The following is a 20,237-nucleotide window of genomic DNA, read 5'->3' as shown; positions in this document are numbered from 1 at the left end:
GCGAGGAGTCTAGGTACCCTCCGTGGTGCCTGTAACTTCAGTGACTGTCGACACAACGTTTCCCACCCGCACTTGGGAGCTATTTCACAACTTCAGGCCTTTTGTCTGTCAGGCTGCTTGGCCCGGCCTTGAGCCCTTTCAATTCAACGAGGGTCTGATGCGTTCCCATGAAACGTCCTGGAAACCTCCCCGTCCCACGGGCCAGCTGGAAAGTCTGCTGCAACCCCCTGGCAAGTTCTCCTCCGCACCCTTTTCTTTAAAGGGCGGTGTTACAAGTGTAACCCCCAAGGAGACGACCTAGATTCCTGGGGCTCGGTCTGCTGGCAGCTCAGGGGGAGGTGCACTGTCCCTGGTAGGGAGGGGGAGCCACGGCAGACTCAGAGTCTGCCTGGCACCAATAGGGAGTGAGAAGCCCTTCCCAGGGAGCTCAGGAAAGGGGAGAGGCCATTTTTGAGGCAGTCTGGAGCCAGCCAGGGCAAGGGCAGGACTGGCTGTGTGGGGAGCTGGTGAGTCCCAGGCCTGCATGCAGGGTTCCCCCCTGAGTACTGGCCTCTAGGGACCTGACAGCAGATCCCTCCGCTGGGCTTTTCCCTCTCCACTGATGACTCCCAGTTTGTAGAGTTTTGCTCAGTGCCGGGTTTACAATGGTTCCAGTGGCTCCATGGAGCCGGGCCCATGCTCAGAAGGGGCCCCGGCCTGCTCCTCTTGCACTGCGCCCCAAGACCCCACATGTATAGCATGTGTCTGTCCCATCACGCTCCACCAAACGTTGATCCAGAGACCATCTGCCCCGGCTGCAAGTCCCTCCCCTTTCTCCCTGAAGCAGCACCCCCTGGTGGCAGCAACGTGGCAGCACCACCCTATGGAAAGGGAGATAGATGCCTGCCGGAGGGAGTCAGTGCGGCAAAGCCAGCTGGGATACAGCGGGACGCAGAGCCCTGTCCACGTGGGGAGCCCTGTCCCAATCTGCGGAGCCCTGTCCACGTGGGGTGGCTGTGTGTGTACGAGGGGGCGAGAAAGCTGCGGACTTCCAGCAGGGATGTGTGGTCCCCGGGCTGAATCTGGAGTTGATCCCTGTGGGCAGGGCAGTCCTGCAGACCGGCAGCAGGTCAGCTCCCCTTTCAGTTTCGTTTCTCACAAGCCCTGAACTTGGTTCCACACCTAGGGTCCTGAGTCTGTAGCAAGGAGGCAAAGGAGCCCGCCTGTGCGAGGCTGTTCCTCAGAGCGGGAGGGGAAGGTTGCAGACCGGGAGTCCCCCCATCCCCCCTTAAATAAGTCACATTCCTGGTTCAGACAGTAAATGCTGCTGCTCAAGAGAGGCTGTAAAGGGGAAGGTGAGAAGATGAAGGCCTGGCAGCGGATGTTTGATCAGAAGATGGCATGGGAGAAGCCAGACGACACCTGGTCTCTCACTGTGGAGGATAACCTCCGTCCTCGAAACCCAGAACGCGGATGGCGCCTATACCAGCAGAGAAAAGCATTTGCCAGGTGAGGGGGAGCAGACAAACTGGGCCGTGAATGAGGCGCAAAGGCATGGGTGATGCGGGAACCCCGCCTTTGGGGAGGCTAGCCCCCCGTTCCTGTCCCTTTCTCCTCCCTTGCCTGCCAGAGCCCTGAGCCCCCTCCCCGCCCACTGTGGCAGGAGGAGCCCCGGCCAAACCATCCTGAGCCCTGGCCACCAGCCCGAGCTGAGCCTCTGCCGGCTTTGGGGGAGATGGGGAGTGAGGACGGGGCCTTGGGGTGGAGCGTGGGTGATGCCACAGCCTGGGTTTAGGTCGTCTCCCCCGGCCTATCATACCAGCCGCCCATGCTCTAAGGTGAATTTCTCCCGGCATTAGTTTTAGTGGGGAGCGAAGCAGGGAGGGCAGGTGAGAGATTTGGGACTAGCTGCGATTGAACGATCGATTGGGCTAGTCCTTGTGTTCGCTGCACACACGTGTAAAAGGGATTTAGCTGTACGGCACCTAGCCATTAGTGTTGATGAGTCACCGTGAGGCCGCTAAATATCTGCCTCCTGTTAATTAGCATTTTCCACCACTGTCAAAGTCTGTAGAGCAGGAAATTGTGACTCCCCCCTCTCACGAGTGGAAATGATGTCGTGGTTAGAGCAAGACGGCGTATTTAAACAAATTCCCTTGAATTTCCATCCGTAGTTTAGCAAACAAGCAGAAAGCTGGCGGAAGCAGTGAATTTACTGTTGCAGGATATATGCAGCCTTCAATTTCATAACTGACCACAGAACAAAGACAGTCCTTGCCCCAAAGAGTTTACAGTCTAAGTATAAGACAAGAGACAACAGATGGATACAGACAGCATCAGGAAAAATTTAGCCAGTATTGGTCATTGTGATAGGCAGCAGTCAAGACAACCGTGCTCTGCTTGCTGGCTATGAAGAGAAGGAGAGAGGAAAACTGTGGAATAAATGATTCCAAATGAATTTTTTGCTCATCTCTCGTTATGGGCGAGAGACTGATCCACAGATGCAAACAAATTCTGATTGGAGGCTGCTCCTTAATGAGCCTGGACTTCAGCTGTAAATTGGAAGGTGCCTCAGTTCTAGGCTCAGTCCTGCTCGGAAGGGTTCGTTAGAAACCAGTTGGAAACTTGCAGGGGGTGCGCTGCATGAAATGTGACCCCCGGGCATGCTGAACCCATGTGGAGGAAGGGACTATTCTCCCCAGCGAAACCCGAGGCGGAACGGGGGCTGGGTTTTACTCTGATTGTTTAGTAAGTGGAGTCTTTGCCCATCTAGAACTAGGGGTGGAAACTTAATTGCATTGGAGCTTTCCTCTGGGGAAGTTCTTTGAGTTGGCAATGTTTGTAGAAAGGTCTGGATATTATGGGCAAAACTCCCATTGAGTCCAACTGGAGCCGGCTTTGAAACCCAATATGTTGAATTTGTAGGGTTTTCGACCGGACAGTCCGGTCAAAAAGGGGACCTGACAGTGTCTGGTCAGATCTACTGACCAGACACCCCAAATCCCGTTGCTGCGAGCAGGGGAGGCGGGGAGGCGCTGGGTCATCACCCTCTCCAGCCCCTGCTCAGCTGGTGCCACCTCCTCCCTTCATCGGGCAGCTGCAGCTCCCAGCCCCGGCTCCACAAGCGAGTCCCTCCTGATCTGGGGGGTGGGAGGGGAAGAGGAGTGGACGGAGGCAGGGCTTTGGGGGGGAATAAGTGGGGCAGGGGTGGGGCCTCAGGGGGAAGAGGCGGGGCAGGGGAGGCTCTGGCACGTCTGCTGGAGTGTTCAGTTATTAACTATTACCAAGCTGGCAACCCTATGAATTTGTCCAACACTTTGCTGCATGATCCTTCAGGGGGGCAGGTGAATGTGAGTGAATGCTGTTATGACTATGCCATACAGGGACTTGATCCTGCAGAGTGCTGAGCGCTGCTGGGAGGTGTTTGCATGGACAGCAACAGGGTTTGGGGGTGCTCAGCACCTTGCAGGATCAAGCCCAATGTCAGTGGATGAGTCTTTCTCAGCATTAAGTTTGGGGGCTGGCGTGGGCGGCGGGTTAAATGTCCTTTCCTTTCCCCCTGTAGGTTTCAGTGCTCAAGCTGTGCCCATCACTGGCCATCGGCTCAAGTGCTCATTCTCTTCCACATGCACCTGGACTGGAGCCAGGGCCAGGGCCAGGTAAAGATGAGGGTCTGTGGGCAGAAGTTAAGAAGTGCCATGGAGCGAAGTTTGAGACACCCACGTTCAGCCAGGAGAACATTGAGAGGATCCTGGACAACTTGGTGCTGAAGATCCGTGAGAAATGCTACCAAGAGTTCATCAAAAACCGTGATTTAGCTGGCCCCATAGTCGAAGAAGATGTGGAAGGGCCACATGACACGGCCCATTGTGAGGCATGTGCTCTGGGGATCTGTTATCTGTTTACCTACAGATTCGTTATCCCTGCTTCTCTGCCTGCAACTTCTCAGCCTGGCCAGCTGGCTTGGCGGGGAACAGACATAGAGAGCGACTGGAAGCTCTTGTGTTATATGTTACCATTTCTGGTTGCTTTGCTCATCCTTGCTGTGCTTTTTGGTGGGAAGTAGGAAATTCAGTGCTCAGAATGGTTCCCTAATATTATCCACATGGGTTGCTAATGCACCTTCCCTTTTTCACGGAGAAAAAAAAATCTGGCTCAAGCCGTTTGCCTGGGAAATCACCATATGCTTAATGTTACCATGAAATGCTCTAGAGAGACTGATAATGTCCATCTGTAATGCACCAGGCTAATAAACAGGGACTGTAAAAAAAACTGGCCTCCTCAAAAGCAGGAGGGCACATTATGCCCCCTCTTGTTGACACCTGTGCCCCCCTCTGTGGGTCTGATCCAGCGCCCAGTGGAATGAATGGAAAGACTCCCACTGACTCCAGTGGGCATTAGATCGGGCCCTGTGCCCCTGTCAGATACTCTCTATGCCTTGTACCCCCTGAGAGGGGAAGGGTAGGACCCCAGAGGGGGCTTTGCTGCCCCAGGGGAGGCTGGACTTGAGAGTAGCTGCTCTTGTGTGCAAGATGCATCCTGGATCATCTGCAGAACTGGAGGGCCACTCCCCGATCCCTTCTGGGGTGGCGGCAGGGGTAAACGCCAGGAGCCAGAGGAGCCATGTAGCTCCATTGGCTGCAGTGAAGCTATGCTGATTTCAGCAGCTGAGCATCTGGCCCGAGGAGTTAATCTATCCCCTGATAACTTGTCCCCTTCCACGGGAGTGGGGCTGATGTAGGCCTAGATTTGAGTAGAGTCCCCAGTGGAGGAGCTTGGCACTAAAGCAGGCCAGAAGCATGGACCATGTTCACAGGACAGCGAGTTTAGATCCTTAATTACAGCCCTCTTGGGCATTACATACCTGGGTGTTTGCATGGCAGGAAACGAGGGGTTGCTTATCAATCATTGGTCCCATCCTGCTTTGCAGCATGCTTTTCCTTCTCTCGAACAGAATCCTGGGCAGAGCCGTGGCCTGAAGATGAAGGAGTTTCTTGGCTTGGTTTATACGTAACACGGAAAAGGCAACTCCGTCTGCGTCGCTGTTGAAATACGGCCCCCGCTGAATTTTAGTGCGTCTGCAATAGAAGGGCCTGTTCTGGATACAGCAGTTCCTCCTCCTGCTTCCTGTATTTTCCATGTTAATAGACCAATACTTAGCTTTGGTATTTTGTCCTGATTGTATCAGTTCAATAAAGCATCACATTTAAATTGAAATATCAGTGGAAGCAGGGGAGCTTCCCTCTCTGCTGAAGTGTGGAGTGACCCCTACACCCTTTGGGGAGGCAGGCGTTCACCCAGCAATTGCCCTGGTGCACAGATCTATCCTAGTACCTTCATTAGCAGGGGCAGCACCCCAGGGTCATTGCAAACCGTAGCCATTCAGTGGGAGTGTAACAGAAATCCCAGATGCCTGAGAGGAAGCTCTATGTCCATCCAACACTCAAAGCCTCCACAATCCCTCCAGCCTCAGCGCCTCAGTCCCGGGTTCGGGCACACTCTGAGGTGCAGGGCAGGCTGACGGGGCCACACACCCTGGGCTTGCCCCGCCATCCCTCCCAGCTCTGGTTGGGCTGGGTTTGTCCAGCCAGCAGACGCCCTCTCCTGCAGCCTGGAATGGCAGACCCACTGCGACAGACGACTGTCACACCCACCCTCCAATCAGAGGAGAGCTAGTAGTGGGATGTAGGGGAAGGATGTCCTGGCAGCTCTCTAGCCAGCCAAGGCTGGGGGTGTCAGGAGATGCTTCTCCTGCTTGCCCGTCCTTTAGCCAGTCATGGCTCCGGGGGCAGGGTTGGCCTTCACAGCACTCCTGCTGATCTGGGGTGTGGGGACTCCACAGATCCGTGGCACATCTACACCGTAATGGCTAAAGTCTGGAACTAAAGCTATTCGCTTAACAGCACGCTAAGGTCTATTAACCTCTCAGCTACTGGAGAACAAGTGAAGGCTCCCCACTGTGCATAGCATGTGTCTGCCCCATCACGCGACACCAGCACAGGGAACCGTCATTCCCAGTATCTGCCCATAGGGCTGTATTCTCAATGCGTTAACCGCCTGATTACATTTGACCAGGCGTAAGTTCTTGACATAGCGACCACGATGGCTGTTGGTGGGATCACGATGCTTCCAAGGTTAGCTAGGAGTGTCTTGGTTTGATGGAGTAAGAGATATCAGCCCAGATAGTGCTCTGGGCTTGATACAACACGTGGGCATTCAGATGCAGAGCTGATGTAAGTGGAGGCAACTTATTGAGTTGAAGGAGGAGGAACCGCCAGAGGAGATGCTGAGGAACAAACACAGAACAAAGTTAGTAGCAGCAGCTCAGAACCAGAGGACTAAGTGACAGAATGGCCCAGTCCTGCAGGGCTGAGTGCTGGAGAAAGACTTCCCGGGAGGAGTTCTTGACCAGGGACTGGCTGACTGGTCCTGCTTCCATGGGTCTGTCCCATGTCTGTCCCATGTCAGCAGCCATGGGCAGTGAAGGAGCCCACCTTTAATCCAGATGTCATGACATTTGCATGCTGACACAATGACATGGGAAAAACCTAGGCCCTGGGTTGACGTCTGTGTCCCGTTTTCATTTCTGTCTGTCTCAGTATTCACATGGCCGCAGCTCAGCTGAATCTGAATGCCAATGTGGAAAACAAAGCCAATCCAGCTTTTTATTTGACAGGTTTCAGAGTAGCAGCCGTGTTCGTCTGTATTTGCAAAAAGAACAGGAGGACTTGTGGCACCTTAGAGACTAACCAATTTATTTGAGCATAAGCTTTCGTGAGCTACAGCTCACTTCATCGGATGCATTGTTGTGTGACTATTCACACACATCGTTTGGAGGCATTCACCCATCTCGGAAATACAGTCCTTATCATATACCCCAGGCAGAAACTGGAGAACCAGATTGGCTTTGGAAACAAAACTCCTTTCAGTTTCATTTCTCACACATACAGAAGTTATCCAGTATCTCTAGCAGGGAAGGAACTCAAATCCCCACCCTGCCGCTCAGCAGGTGATGAGATAGAAGTGGGAAGTAAACAATTGCAACTCCATTTGTAACTCAGCACACGTTAGAGTGTCCCCACACGAACATCAGGAGAGATGAAGAAGCTGAACATGGATTCCTGGAGAGAAATGTTTTATGAGAAGATAGAAGAGGTGAAGCCACAAGACAACTGGGACTTAAAGATGCAACAGAACCTTGATTACAATGACTTGGGACCTGGCTGGAAAAAATCACTGCAAGAACGTGCATTTGCCAGGTGAGGAGCAGCAGCTGATAGGGGCCGATACAGCAGCTGATACAACCGCCTCCTTAGTCATTGACAAATGATCTATTTTTTGTGAGGGATGCAGTGTGTGTATGGGGGCGTAGTAGCATCCGTGTAATGGCTTTAATTATGCCTTGGAATGAACTATGCCTTTAAATGCATCCCCCGCTTTCAAAAATGTTTCCTTTTTTTAGAGGCGTTTGCCGTTTCAGCCACCACACGCCCCTGCCTCCCCCCGCCCCCGGTTTCTGCAAAAGCTGCTGCTACTCCTCCTGTTTTAGAAGTGTAGTTTTTCGTTTGGGTTTTACAGTCTCTCTCTCTGACGCTACTTGAAAGTTGCTGGACACAGAGAGAGCACCAGGACAGCAACCCACGGCAGGGCTTAATTTGCAATGAAAGAGGCGCTGGGGCCCGGCCTCGGCGAGCCCCAGCACAGGTTAAGCACTGGCTGGGCGGTTGGAGAGCGGAGGCTGCCGGCCAGGCCCCCAGCTCTGAAGGCAGCGGTGTCGCGAGCAGCAGTGCAGAACAAGGATGGCCTGGCACGGTGTGTTGCCACCCAGACTTCTGTGCTGCTGCGGGCGATGGGGCTGCCTTCGGAGCTGGGTGGCTGGAGCGTGTGGCCGGGAGCCCCGCGGCGCAGGGGCTATGAATTGCCGAGCCTAGAAGCGCTGGGGCTCAACCGCAGCAAGGCCCGGCACAAATTAAGGACTGTCCCCAGGGCCTAGTGATGAGGCGCTCCTTCTAATGCTCCAGTAGTTATGGCACTATCGAAAGGTTTGGGGGACCCGGGTTCAAGCCCCTGCCTGGCTAAATAGGTCTGAGGATCTGGGCCTTAGTCACTCTGTGCCTCAGTTTCCCATCTGTAAAATGGGGGTGAGAGCATTGCCCTGCCTCACAGGGGTCTTGTGAGTGTAAATGCTTTAAAGCTTGTGAGGTGCCCAGTTACTATGGTGACGAGAGCCAGATAAGTACCATAGGCCAGTGGTTTTCAAACTTTTTTTCTGGTGACCCAGTTGAAGAAAATTGTTGATGCCTGTGACCCAGCGGAGCTGGGGATGAGGGGTTTGGGGTGTGGAAGGGCTCAGGGCTGGGGCAAAGGGTTGGAATGCAGCGGTGAGCGCTGCGGGATGGGGCTGGGGATGAGGGGTTTGGGGTGCAGGAGGGGACTCTGGATTTGGGGAGGGCTCAGGACTGGGGCAGAGGGTTGGGGTGTGGGAGGGGGTCAGGGCTCTGGGATGGGGGTGCAGGCTTCAGGCTGGGGTCGGGGATGATGGGTTTGGGGTGCAGGAAGAGGCTCCTGGTTCGGAGGGGGGCTCAGGGCTAGGGCAGGGGATTGGGGTGCAGGATGGGGCACGGACTTACTTCGGGCGGCTCCTGGTCAGCAGGGCAGCGGCCTAAGGCAGGCTTCCTGCCTGTCCTGGCACCGCGGTTTGAAAACCATTGCCTTAGACAGAAATCAATAATTCCAAACACAGTCAGGTCTGATTCCTACCTATGCAGCATTTAGCGCTGCTAGACACCATGGGCAGCACTGACTGACTGTCAAACCCTTGGTGCAATGTTGAAGTTATGGCTTAAACGCCTCCAAGACAAATACATTTCATAGAACCCGGCGGCAATTCTCTCGTCATATATAGCGAAACAAAGACCACCAGATCCTCGGCTGTTGTAAATCAGCGTAGTTCCTTTGGGTGTCCTGGAGCTAGGTCAATTTCCACCAGCTGAGGATTCGCTGATCAAGTAGATATGGTATGAATATGGATAGCTGTATATCCAGTTGGCTGGCAGTCAGGTCAGTACCGCCCCAAGGGTATGTATTGTTGTGAAAGCCTCTGGTACACTTAGTGCTGGTGGAAGGTGCTGGACTGACATCGATGGTGCCTGATACAAGGCGCTTCTTCGGTTTTACCTCATTATAAAAAGATTTGGGAGCAATGTGGTCTTGGGATGCATCAGGCGAGGTATTTCCAGTAGAGATAAGGAGGTTTTAGTACCGTTATACAAGGCACTGGTGAGACCTCACCTGGAATACTGTGTGCAGTTCTGGTCTCCCATGTTTAAGAAGGATGAATTCAAACTGGAACAGGTACAGAGAAGGGCTACTAGGATGATCCGAGGAATGGAAAACTTGTCTTATGAAAGGAGACTCAAGGAGCTTGGCTTGTTTAGCCTAACTAAAAGAAGGTTGAGGGGAGATATGATTGCTCTCTATAAATATATCAGAGGGATAAATACCAGAGAGGGAGAGGAAGTATTTAAGCTCAGTACCAATGTGGACACAAGAACAAATGGATATAAACTGGCCACCAGGAAGTTTAGACTTGAAATTAGATGAAGGTTTCTAACCATCAGAGGAGTGAAGTTTTGGAATAGCCTTCCAAGGGAAGCAGTGGGGGCAAAAGATCTATCTGGCTTTAAGATTAAACTTGATAAGTTTATGGAGGAGATGGTATGATGGGATAACATGGTTTTGGTAATTAAATCTTCATGGTAAATAGGCCTAATGGCCTGGGATGTGATGTTAGATGGGGTAGGATCTGAGTTACCCAGGAAAGAATTTTCTGTAGTATCTGGCTGGTGAATCTTGCCCATATGCTCAGGGTTTAGCTGATCCCCATATTTGGGGTCAGGAAGGAATTTTCCTCCAGGGCAGATTGGAAGAGGCCCTGGAGGTTTTTCGCCTTCCTCTGTAGCATGGGGCACGGGTCACTTGCTGGAGGATTCTCTGCTCATTGAAGTCTTTAAACCACGATTTGAGGACTTCAGTAGCTCAGACATAGGTGAGAGGTTTTTCGCAGGAGTGGGTGGGTGAAATTCTGTGGCCTGCGTTGTGCAGGAGGTCAGACTAGATGATCATAATGGTCCCTTCTGACATTAGTATCTATGAATCTATTTAGCTTAACAGAGAGAAGGCTAAGAGGTGACTTGATTACAGTCTATAACTATCTACATGGGGAACAAATATTTAATAATGGGCTTTCAATCTAGAAGAGAAAGGTCTAAGAGGACTCAATGGCTAGAAGTTGAAGCTAGAGAAATTCAGACTAGAAATAAGGTGTAAAATTTTAACACTGGGAGTAATTAACCATTGGAACAATTTACCAAGGGTCGTGGTGGATTCTTCCTCAGTGGCCATTTTAAAATCAGGACAGGATGTTTTTCTAAAAGCTCTGCTCTAGGAATTATTTTAGGGCAGTTCTCTGGCCTGAGTTACCCAGGAGGCCAGACGAGATGATCACAATGGTCCCTTTTGGCCTGAGAATCTATGAATCTGTAATTACACTGAAATGCGTTAAAAATAAGGCAAAGCAGTGGCGGACACAGCCGGTGAGCATTACACCTGCTTACACCAGATCCGAGGTTGGCCCCATGGCTTTGATTAGCCTTGAGTTTGGCAGCAGGCGCTGCTGGTTGGTTGCTGTAATGGGATCTACAAACCCCATACTGAGCTTAGGCAGGGTGGGGAGTGGACCTTCTCCTGTCTGCAGGCAAGCAGCTCGACCACACCTACAGGCAGCTGCTGGAGCTGCCAATCATGGAGACACTTTTTTGGGGCGTGGGGGAGGTAATAGTTGCCTATATAAGACAAACCCTCTAATATCAGGATGGTCCCGATAATAGTGGGACATCTGGTCACGCTATGCATGATATATCTCTTTCCTCTTTTTAGCTTCCAGTGCTCATGGTGCCAGCATTTCTGGGCATCAGTTCAAGTGGTTATTCTGTTCCACATGTACCGGGACCTGCACAGGAGAAAAGGTTGCGTGAAGATGAGAGTCTTTAGACAAGAATGTTATGAGTGCTCCAAGGGTAAGTTAGAAGAGCCAGATTTCAAGGAGGAAAGCGTCCAGAGGATCTTGGAGAACTTGGTCATCAGCATTAGGGAGAAATGCTATGGAGAGTACGTGGACCACACCCAGTTATCTGAGGTTACAGTGATAGGACAGCACTATGGACCACATCAGAGTGACCATTGTGAGGCTTGTCGGTTGGGAATACATCAGAGGCCCAAACGCTCAATGTATTATGGAAGACCCAAAGACACAGTGTACCATGGGACATCCAAAGACACAATGCCACCAGTTCAGCTCCCATCACACAATTTACCCCAAGACACGATTTGCTGTGGTTTCAAGTTTTACTGCGTTTTCTGTACTATTTGCATTTTGATTTTTATTTATATGAGCAGTTGGATACCACAGCTAGTCAAATAGTGGGGGTAACCCCCACCCCCCGATTCATGAATAATTGCAAATATAGTCAGCTAGTTTGGTTTGCTCTGATTGGTGCATTTGTATTACTTATTTTACCTGAGTGTGTAAATAATTGCTGGGTATTCAAGAACATTTTTGAAAGTCCCCAAAAACTTCATGAATTCTGGTGGGAGTGATTCTGCATCTGAAAATTCCAACCAGAACTACATCATTCATCCCTCTCTTTCCTCTCATTATTGTTCTCCGGTTTGAAAACTTCCAGTTGGCTAATCAAGGAGCAGAAACACTACCACCTGACTCAGGTGACCAACCACACACCAGGAGTAACAAATGGCTAAAACGAAGTTTGTGAACAGCCCCAGAGACTGAAATTATTTGTCTGGACTCTTTGGCAAATCCAAATAACCAACACGTTGGATCCATGAACCCAGAAAGGAGCTACTTTAATAATGAACACGATTTTTGACTACTAGTTCAGCTGGCTCTATCTGTTACCTTCCCGCTTTTTAAGGCATTTGACGTTGAAAACTGAACAACAGGAGAGAGACTGGATTTAGCAACTGAACTATTTGAGGAAAGATGGGCCAAAGGAGATGAGCTAATTCAAAAGAGAATCATAGCAATGTCATGCTGGAGGGGAAGTCAAGAGGTCATCTAGTCTACGGCCACCCCCTCCATACTAAGGCAGGATAAAGTAAACCTAGACCATCTTGGATAGATGTTTGTCTACCCTATTTTTAAAACTCTTCAGTGATGGAGATTCCACAGCCTCACTTGGTAACCTGTTTCAGTGCCCAGCTGTCCCTAAAGTTTTTCCTGATATCCAACCTAAATCACCATTGCTGCCAACAAAACCAATTACTTGTTGTCCTACCCTCGGTGAACATGGAGAACAACTGATCACCGTCCTCTTGCCTTTGACATAGTTAAAGAGAGTGATCACATCCGCCCTCAGCCTCCTCTTCTCTAGACTAAACATGCCCAAAATTGTGGATGCAACTTTTACAAAGATGATACGGACCCACAGTGCAACTCATAACACCGACGGCTTCGCTGCGATGCAGTCAATTACCTTCTGTATTGCTCACCCTTCTTTCCTCTTGTGCAGGAAATGAATTGTTCCATCAATAATTTTGTGTCTCTTTCAAAAAAAGTGAGTAACTGAAAAAGCCAAGGTGATGGGAAGCTCCGTTGCTGTCTCTTTAAACGCCATAATGCAGGTTGGGTAGTCACAAAGCCACATGTGTAATGTTGTGGTTAACAGTGAAGCAACTCTTCGGTTTGCCCTTGAGACAGGTTGTTCCTGTTGACTAATATATGCTGACTAGCATACTTACATTAGATGCTGGTAATACCACCCGCAATACATGTTCCAAGCCTTTAAGCTTCTATATATTATTAAGCATTAATACAGCAGTTATATAGCCCAGATTGGCCTGTAACTTTATTATGATCCTGTTCACTTATGCTAAGTGTCCCATAACACCTCTCATTAGCTGAAATTAACCCTGGCTTAAGTAGATGTGCAAACTATCGGGATCAGGACATGTGAGCATTGCCTCATAGCTAATGAGAGGGAGTTACCCTGACAAGCCTGTTTATCCTGGTACAGGCCTAAAGGGTGTCCTCATGCCCCTTAATACCTGGAATGCATGTGGTCAGAAGAACAAAAGATACACTATGGTACCAGGAACAAACAAGGTGAAAAGCTGATTAGTGATATCCAGTTTCAGGTGATGTACATACTAGCTTTCACTGGTAAATAAGTAGGGTATAAAAAGATGGCTTTAGGGATGTCACTTTGGGGCGCACACATGGCAAAGGGCTGCTCTGCGGAGACTGGCATCATATAGAACCTTTCTCTAGACCATCTTAATAAACCTGAGTGACATTGATGGTTTAGTCTCTTGAGTAGATTTCATAATGAACCAAAGGGTGGTGAAGCGACTGACTAGACAATTTACCCACAGTTCTAAGGCTTCTTTTGTGGCCTGGGTTCAGTGGTTCCACTCCCTTGGCTGAGGGGGGCGGGCATCGGCGCACCCATCACCAACTTCTTTACCAAACGAGGCAGGGGCTATCTAGCCTCATTCGCTTCTCAGGCCTGCTTCGTTCTCCGAGAACCACCTGTCTTGTGCACTGAAAGAAGCAGAGGTCCTGGGGAAAATATAGTGCCCGATCATGTAAATTACATTATCATAATTCATAGGCACAAGGGAGCTGAATTAAAGCTGCACGGGCGACCTTAGCGCTGGCATTTCCGGAGTTCAGGATGTTGCAATCAATGTTTTGAAGCTCCCGCTCTGGCCATCTCTCTTGTATCCCAAGTGCAGCGCTGACTCGGCTCAAGGAGGTGGGCATAGATAATCCTCGCTTGTAACCGTTCCTACAGGCAATCAGAGATGCTGCTGCATGGCCTTGCTTAGTGCAACTGTGCGGCGCTCCCACAACGCGCTCTTCTGGTGAGTTTCCTGCCCTCCCCCTGGCAGGCCCCCATTCCCACCCTCCCACCCCCCTGTTAGGCTGGGTCTGAAAGGTAATCTCTGTCCTGAACCCAGAGGAGAGAGGCATCAAGCAAAGTAAAAAAAAACGAGGAGTCCTTGTGGCACCTTAGAGACGAATACATTTATTTGGGCAGAAGCTTTCGTGGGCCAAACCTTAAAACTAAAGCTTATGCCTTAGTCTCTAAGGTGCCACAAGGACTCCTTGGTTTTTTTGCTTATACAGACTAACACGGCTGCCACTCTGAAACCTATCAACCAAAGTGTTGCCCTGAGCCTGTGCCTGCAGATGGCGCCCAGCACCCTTAGCCTGAGATTTTATTCCTCCCAGACAACACTTTAAACCACCCATTGCCTTTGGGTTACGACGGACTCAGGGACAGACTTAACCTAAAAACAGGAGGACTTGTGGCACCCTAGAGACTCACAAATGGATTTGAGCATAAGCTTTAGTGTGCTACATCTCACTTCATCGGATGCATTCACTTATGCTCAAATAAATGTGTTAGTCTCTAAGCTGCCACAAGCCCTCCTTTTCTTTTTGTGAATACAGACAAACACGACTGCTACTCTGAGACTTAACCTAGAGAAGCCTGGTTCAGTTAAATCTCCACCCGGGGTCTGTGCTGTTGAAGTGCAAGGCAATGAATGTTACTTCTCTCATCTCAGTTTTGCCCCTTCTGCCTAACTGACCCCTACCAACCAAAGCCAAATAGAAATTAGTAAAATCGAAACAAATGTTAACCCTATCCCTGAGTTTTTGCCCTGAAAAGGGAGAAGTGCCATAAAATCCACTTTGGACTTTGCTATTGCTATTGATGGTACTTGGAAAGTGATCGCATGCTGCGATGGTGGGCAGTAGTACAAAACTCAATTAGATAGCTAGATCCTCAGAAATATTCCTCGGGCCTTGCACAGAATCCAGCCTGAAGCAACCGAGTCTGCAGTTAGTCAAACATATGGCTGGCCTAATTTAAAGGCTACCGAAATCCCATCGGGGCAACCAGGGTAGAGTCCTGAGCTCCGTGCTCCTCTGTATTTTACCTACTAGCCAGCCAAGGTATTTGAAAATTTCTGCTGGACTCTTTCAGCTGTGAGAAAGTTACTGTGACTGAGAGTTAATTATCCTGCTTGCTTTATACTAAACCCAGTGCACACCGTTGGGCATTCAAACTAAGCTGAATTCTTCTGTGACTCTGTCTTTCAAGCCAAAGTGGCCTTTTGGCTGCTAAAAAGTGGCCAGGGACTTCCCACGATGCCTGTGTTTGTTGACGCTGTTTCTTAGCTATTGAGCGTCAAAAATACACATCCAGTGAAACATAACGGGCGAAAGTAACCCCTGATGAAAGGCCACTGGCGCCAATGATTTCAGCTATTCCACTGCAACCAAGAGCACAAGCCAGCTCCATGTTGGCAGTGGGGACTTTTCTGAGGTTTTTTGTTGGGGAGGAGCAGCTGTGTTCCTCGTTTCCATGAATAACGTGTTTCCCGTTGCGTTTGTGGGTGTGAATCGATGTCTCCTGAGCCCGTCCCGGTACACATGCACACTCACACAGACACTACACTCTCTCTCGCACATGGGCCGATTGTTCATGTATGTGCAGATGAGACAGAAATGAAATGACACACTAAGAGCTCTGACGTAGGCCCCTGGCACCTGAGGCCCCTCTGGCTTTAGGAGACTCCCCGGCGTTCCTCAGTGGAAGAAGGGGCTTGGAGCAGATGCTGATTTCAGCCACGCTCACCTTCCATCCCCTCCTTTGCTGCACCAGGCACAGAGGGTGACCAAACGCCCCCCACTTGTGCTCCAGTGTTCATTCCCACTGGCGGGGAAAGGCCAGGAAAGCCCCACTCCCCAGTCCAGAGGTTTGGCTGCTGGAACAATGTCTGGGAATAAACGGCTCGGGGGGCTAGGCCCGGCCAGCCCCCTCGCCCAGAACAATACCGGGTGCTGTGCCTCAGATTCTCCATTCCAGTCAATAGGAGAGGGACATCCACAGTCCCCAGGCAAAGCAGACAGCCCAGGGTTTTGCTCCAGCTCCGATGTCGTGGGGTTTGTGCTGCATCCCGTCCCCACCTTCTGAGGGGGCGGGGGGGGGGGCAGTTTGGTAATGACAGAATTGCTTAGCGCTAGCTGTGATGCCCCTTGTCTCCGCTTGGAACGCCCTGTCTGTTCCAAAGAAACACCCCGACTGTTGGCTTCCAGTGTGCACCAGCCTCGAGTCTAATCACACCGTGCCCAGTGGCATTCCTGGGATGGGTGCTATCAAAACGGACCGACCCTCATTTTCTTTGCTAAAAAAACGTTTCTTCAGATAAAAAGGAGATTTTAAAAAACCTCCTGTTGTTGTAGCTTCTCTGCCACAGACTCCTGGTGTGACCTTGGCATGTCACTTACTCTCTCTGGGGAAAGGATGAAGATCGTTGCTTTGTCCCACTCTTTGTCTAGACTGCAAGCTCTTCAGCACAGGGCCTGGCTCTTGCTACGTGTTTGGACAGTTCCCAGCACAAACTGGAATACAGATGATTCAATTCTGAACTCAGCGGCAACAGCGGAAACCTAATCAACCCTTGCAGTGGTTTTCTGTCTAATTTAATCGGTCTGTCTGTAGGCATTTTTAGGGCAGTATCTTTGTGCCATTGACTTCATCTGAGTAACTCTGGTTTTACCCTGGTGTCCATGAGATCAGAATCTGGCTCTAAGTCCTTCCAACTCCCCCTTTTAAGATTCAACTCCCTTTGGCAAATGTCCCAGGAAAGGAATTTGGTTTCTTTTGAAGTAAAGCTTTCATCCCCTCCTGCTCAAGAATCTCCCATAGTCATTCCCTTTCTTCTTCCTTGACTGAGTTTACACGATAATAGAGGTGGAGATCCAGAGCTGAATTTTGCAGCAGAGCCATGCCGTTACCCAGCTCCTCCGCTATGGTCGAGGAACACAGTTACAGCTTGTGTGTGTGTGCACCCAAGGGTCAGTTACTGCCCCGGGGATCAGCTGGCTATTCCCCCTAGGCCAGCAGCATGGCAGGGTGGGATAGCAAGCGCACACTCACGTTCTCCTCCTGAGGCTAGGTCTGGAGTAGCCCAGCGTAGTGCCCTGTATCCCAGCTTCTCTGGGCCAATATCTCTCTAGCAAGCAGGGGTGCCCCCCCGGCAGTTTCTGCGTGGTACTGACCCATTCTCCCTTCCTTGTCCTTGTTGTAGCAGGTCTGGAGGCTGTCACTGAGTGAGTCCAGTGGGCAGAACACAGGGGCCGGCCCGTGGTACGCACCGTGCGTAAGGAGCATACAGCTGTGGGTGCCTGACCCTTGTTGGTCACAGGGTCAGCGAGTGGACATGCTCCATCCCAGTGACCTTGTCCTCGTCTCTGGACGGAGCAGCCAGACTCTGCCTGCCTAGTGCTCTCCGCAGAATCAGCTGGCCTCTGGCTGCAGAACAGGTCTTGTGCCGCCAACAGGTCAAGAGGTGCCAGCAAAGCTGGCATCTGTCACTGCTTTTCCTTTTCTCTTCTGTGCCCTGTTTTCTAGCCCTGCAATGATCAGCTGCTGGGTGAGCACAGAGGGACCAAAGCCCAGGACAGCACCTCCGTGCATTTAATGAACAAAGGGAAGTGGGCCAGATGGGCTCCGTGTCTAGCATCAGTGATTAACTGCAGAGCTATCAAAGGAGAGAGGAAGAAACGTTTCTCGTAGCAGGTTTCAGAGTAACAGCCGTGTTAGTCTGTATTCGCAAAAAGAAAAGGAGTGGGTTTGTGGGGGCGGGATGGATTTGTGCTGGAAATGGCCCACCTTGATTATCATACACATTGTGAAGAGAGTGATCACTTTAGATAAGCTATTACCAGCAGGAGAGTGGGGTGGGGGGAGAGAAAACCTTTTGTAGTGATAAACACCCATTTTTTCATGGTTTGTATGTATAAGAACATCTTCTGTATTTTCCACAGTATGCATCCGATGAAGTGAGCTGTAGCTCACGAAAGCTTATGCTTAAATAAATTGGTTAGTCTCTAAGGTGCCACAAGTCCTCCTTTTCTTTCTTGTAGCAGCAATTCATCAGCTCTGGCTGGGTGAGAGCTGCCCTGGAGCTGTCGAAGTGCAGATCCTAGAGCCCAGTGGTTGATGCTACAGGAGCCAGACTTTCATTTTGCCCTTTCCTAAGAAAAAAAGTGTTCCCTTTCCTGTGGCCTCCAAACTAGGATTTTCAGGCCTGTGAAATACACTCTGTGGGGCTATAGGCCACCGGCTCTCCTCTGCCCTGGTGTGAATCTGAAGTGACTCCACTGAAATCAGTGCGTTTATTTCAGATCTGGACCAGTGTGTACCTCTGAATAAAATCTGGACTCCTTTTGCTAGAGATGAATCTGGATCAACACCCCAGGTCTGGCCCCCTGGATCCAGGCCTGTGTTTGGATCCCGTTTTTGCAGCTCGAACCTCTCTCAGCAGGCCGAATCCACCCAGCCTGAAATATGGCAAGGTTTGGGTGCAGATCTGGATTTTGAACACTCCTCAGGGTCCTCAGGAGCCTTTGCTGCAGGGATTTGGGGAGATATGGGGCCTGATTCTGCTCTTGGTCACCCCAGGGGAAAGCCAGTGCCAGTGAGATCAAAGTCAGGGCTGGGACATGTGGTGCCCGACTCAGAGCTCAGACTCAGATGCATCTCTCCCTGCATCACAGACCCGAGTGGAGTGTTGTAAAGGGGCGGGTGGGGGGTGAGTCTCACCTGGCTTGGGGTTTTGCCTGGCTGAGCTGGGATCTCTCACCCCACAACAGGTCACCCCATTCTTCCCTTCCACTGTCTTTTCTGGGAAGTGACCCAATAACCTTCTACCTGCAATTCCCCCCCAGCACCCACCCCGATATCTCCCCCATCCTGCCTTCTTCAGGGGAGAAAGACAGCCAGAAAGGTTGTATCACCAGGGTCTCCCAGAGGTCAATGTCCAGCCCACTCCCCATTCTATGGCAGAGAGCTGACCCCTCAACTCAAGACTTAGCAGGAAAGTAGAGGGACTGACTGGTTTTCAGCTAGTTTGATGTGAAATGTACTTTTCTGGGATGGTAGCTGCTTGCTACTTGCTCAGCCACATTGTTAATTTCTGTTATTCTCTCTGTTCGCAGCCTACGTGCAGCTACCTCCCGGCTGGCTGCCGAGTGCTTCTTTAAGGCTGTTTCAAGGTTCTAAATAATCGACCTGCAAGGCGTAAGCCAGAGTCATTTTTAACAAACCCTATTCACGTGCAATTGTAGAGACCTGCTTCCGATCTTCCTTCCTGAGCGATGCTAGAAGAGCAATAGCTAAACGGCCGCCCTTACGGTAGCTCAAAGGCAAGAGAGAATACGAGCCCAAGTATTACACAGGTTGCGTGGGAGTGCTGCACAAGGCACTGTGTTTCCTATATGTTGCATACATCTTCTGTGTGCATGATGTGTTTTTTGCACGTTACATGTTGCATCTTGCAAGGAGCATTGTGTGTTTGGGTTGCATGCTGTGGACTGAGTCGACCGGGTCTGGTGGACCTTTCAGACCGCGCAAATGAAGCCAGGAAAAGCAGATGTGGAAGCTGGCAGAGCTGACAGAGTGGCGAGCTTTATTATGCACATCGTCACCATTGCAGCCTTTTGGTACCTGACTGGTGAGCGTCCCCCAGCAGGAGCAATGGTGACCTAGGGCCTGTTCAAAGCCCACGGAAATGGGCGTCTGTCTATTGAGTTCAGTGGGCTTTGGATCAGTCCTGTGGGCACCGGTTGTCTCAGCCTCACCTTATTTTAAGAGGCTTTAATTAGAGTATCAGACATGGAACGCCTCAAGTGCAAATGCTAGATGCCACCAGCAGCCCTATGTGTTCCAGCAGGTCTGGGTCTGACCTGGCTGCTGCTCTGCTCAGGGGGAGTTTTGTTACTGATTTCGGGGGGGGGGGGGGGGACGGGACGACAGAATCAGGGCATAGATTTGGACCAAGTTCCGCTTGCTGTAAACCCCTCCTCACCTTTCCTTTGGTATGAATACTGGGTGTTGAAAGAATAACATTGTTTAACCTGTGGGTTACTAAGACGCAGCTGCCTACTAGAGACAACAAAGGCACTGGGAGAGGGAATGGAGAAGTCACACGGCGATCATTGGTTGTACGCTGAAGGAAGAACTTGAAACTTCCAAGGGTCCAGGACCCGTTGGTCTGGCAGATCCTGAATTCGGAGCGGCTGCATGTTTTGAAAGACATTCTTCTGCCTAGGTGAAATTCACCCCTGGGCAGAGCCGGACATGCCACCTAAGTCCCACTTA

The 20,237-nt window shown here is 50.7% G+C and overlaps 2 protein-coding genes across 3 annotated transcripts; both read left to right on the top strand.

The window, feature by feature from the left end:
- Positions 1-1,342: 1,342 nt before the first annotated feature.
- Positions 1,343-4,045, top strand: LOC144270382 (receptor-transporting protein 3-like). Its single transcript, XM_077826843.1, is given in 3 exon segments — positions 1,343-1,488; positions 3,545-3,663; positions 3,666-4,045. Coding segments are annotated over 3 exon segments (645 nt in total).
- Positions 4,046-6,981: 2,936 nt separating this feature from the next.
- On the top strand, positions 6,982-17,948 carry LOC144270516 (receptor-transporting protein 1-like). Of its 2 annotated transcripts, XR_013347169.1 has the most exons (3): positions 6,982-7,238; positions 10,918-12,614; positions 17,487-17,948. XR_013347169.1 is itself a non-coding variant. In XM_077827014.1 (2 exons), exons 1-2 carry the CDS (start codon positions 7,078-7,080, stop codon positions 11,459-11,461), a joined length of 705 nt encoding a protein of 234 aa, XP_077683140.1. In that variant the 5' UTR covers positions 6,982-7,077; the 3' UTR covers positions 11,462-13,375. The 2 variants fall into 2 exon arrangements, 1 of the variants encoding a protein (XP_077683140.1); XM_077827014.1 differs by lacking the exon at positions 17,487-17,948 and having other exon boundaries at positions 10,918-13,375.
- Positions 17,949-20,237: the final 2,289 nt, after the last annotated feature.

Source organism: Eretmochelys imbricata, chromosome 9 (genome assembly GCF_965152235.1).
Source record: "Eretmochelys imbricata isolate rEreImb1 chromosome 9, rEreImb1.hap1, whole genome shotgun sequence".
NCBI classification, from domain to species: Eukaryota; Metazoa; Chordata; order Testudines; family Cheloniidae; genus Eretmochelys; species Eretmochelys imbricata.
Note: the sequence above shows the minus strand (reverse complement) of the source record. Positions and strands in the feature narration are given on the sequence as shown.

What these genes read in the sequence shown, in the direction of transcription:
- LOC144270516 (XM_077827014.1), top strand. Translation starts at nt 7,078, where the DNA reads ATGAAGAAGCTGAACATGGATTCCTGGAGAGAAATGTTTTATGAGAAG. An exon ending in CAAGAACGTGCATTTGCCAG is followed by an intron (nt 7,239 to 10,917) that starts GTGAGGAGCAGC and finishes TCCTCTTTTTAG; the next exon opens with CTTCCAGTGCTCATGGTGCC.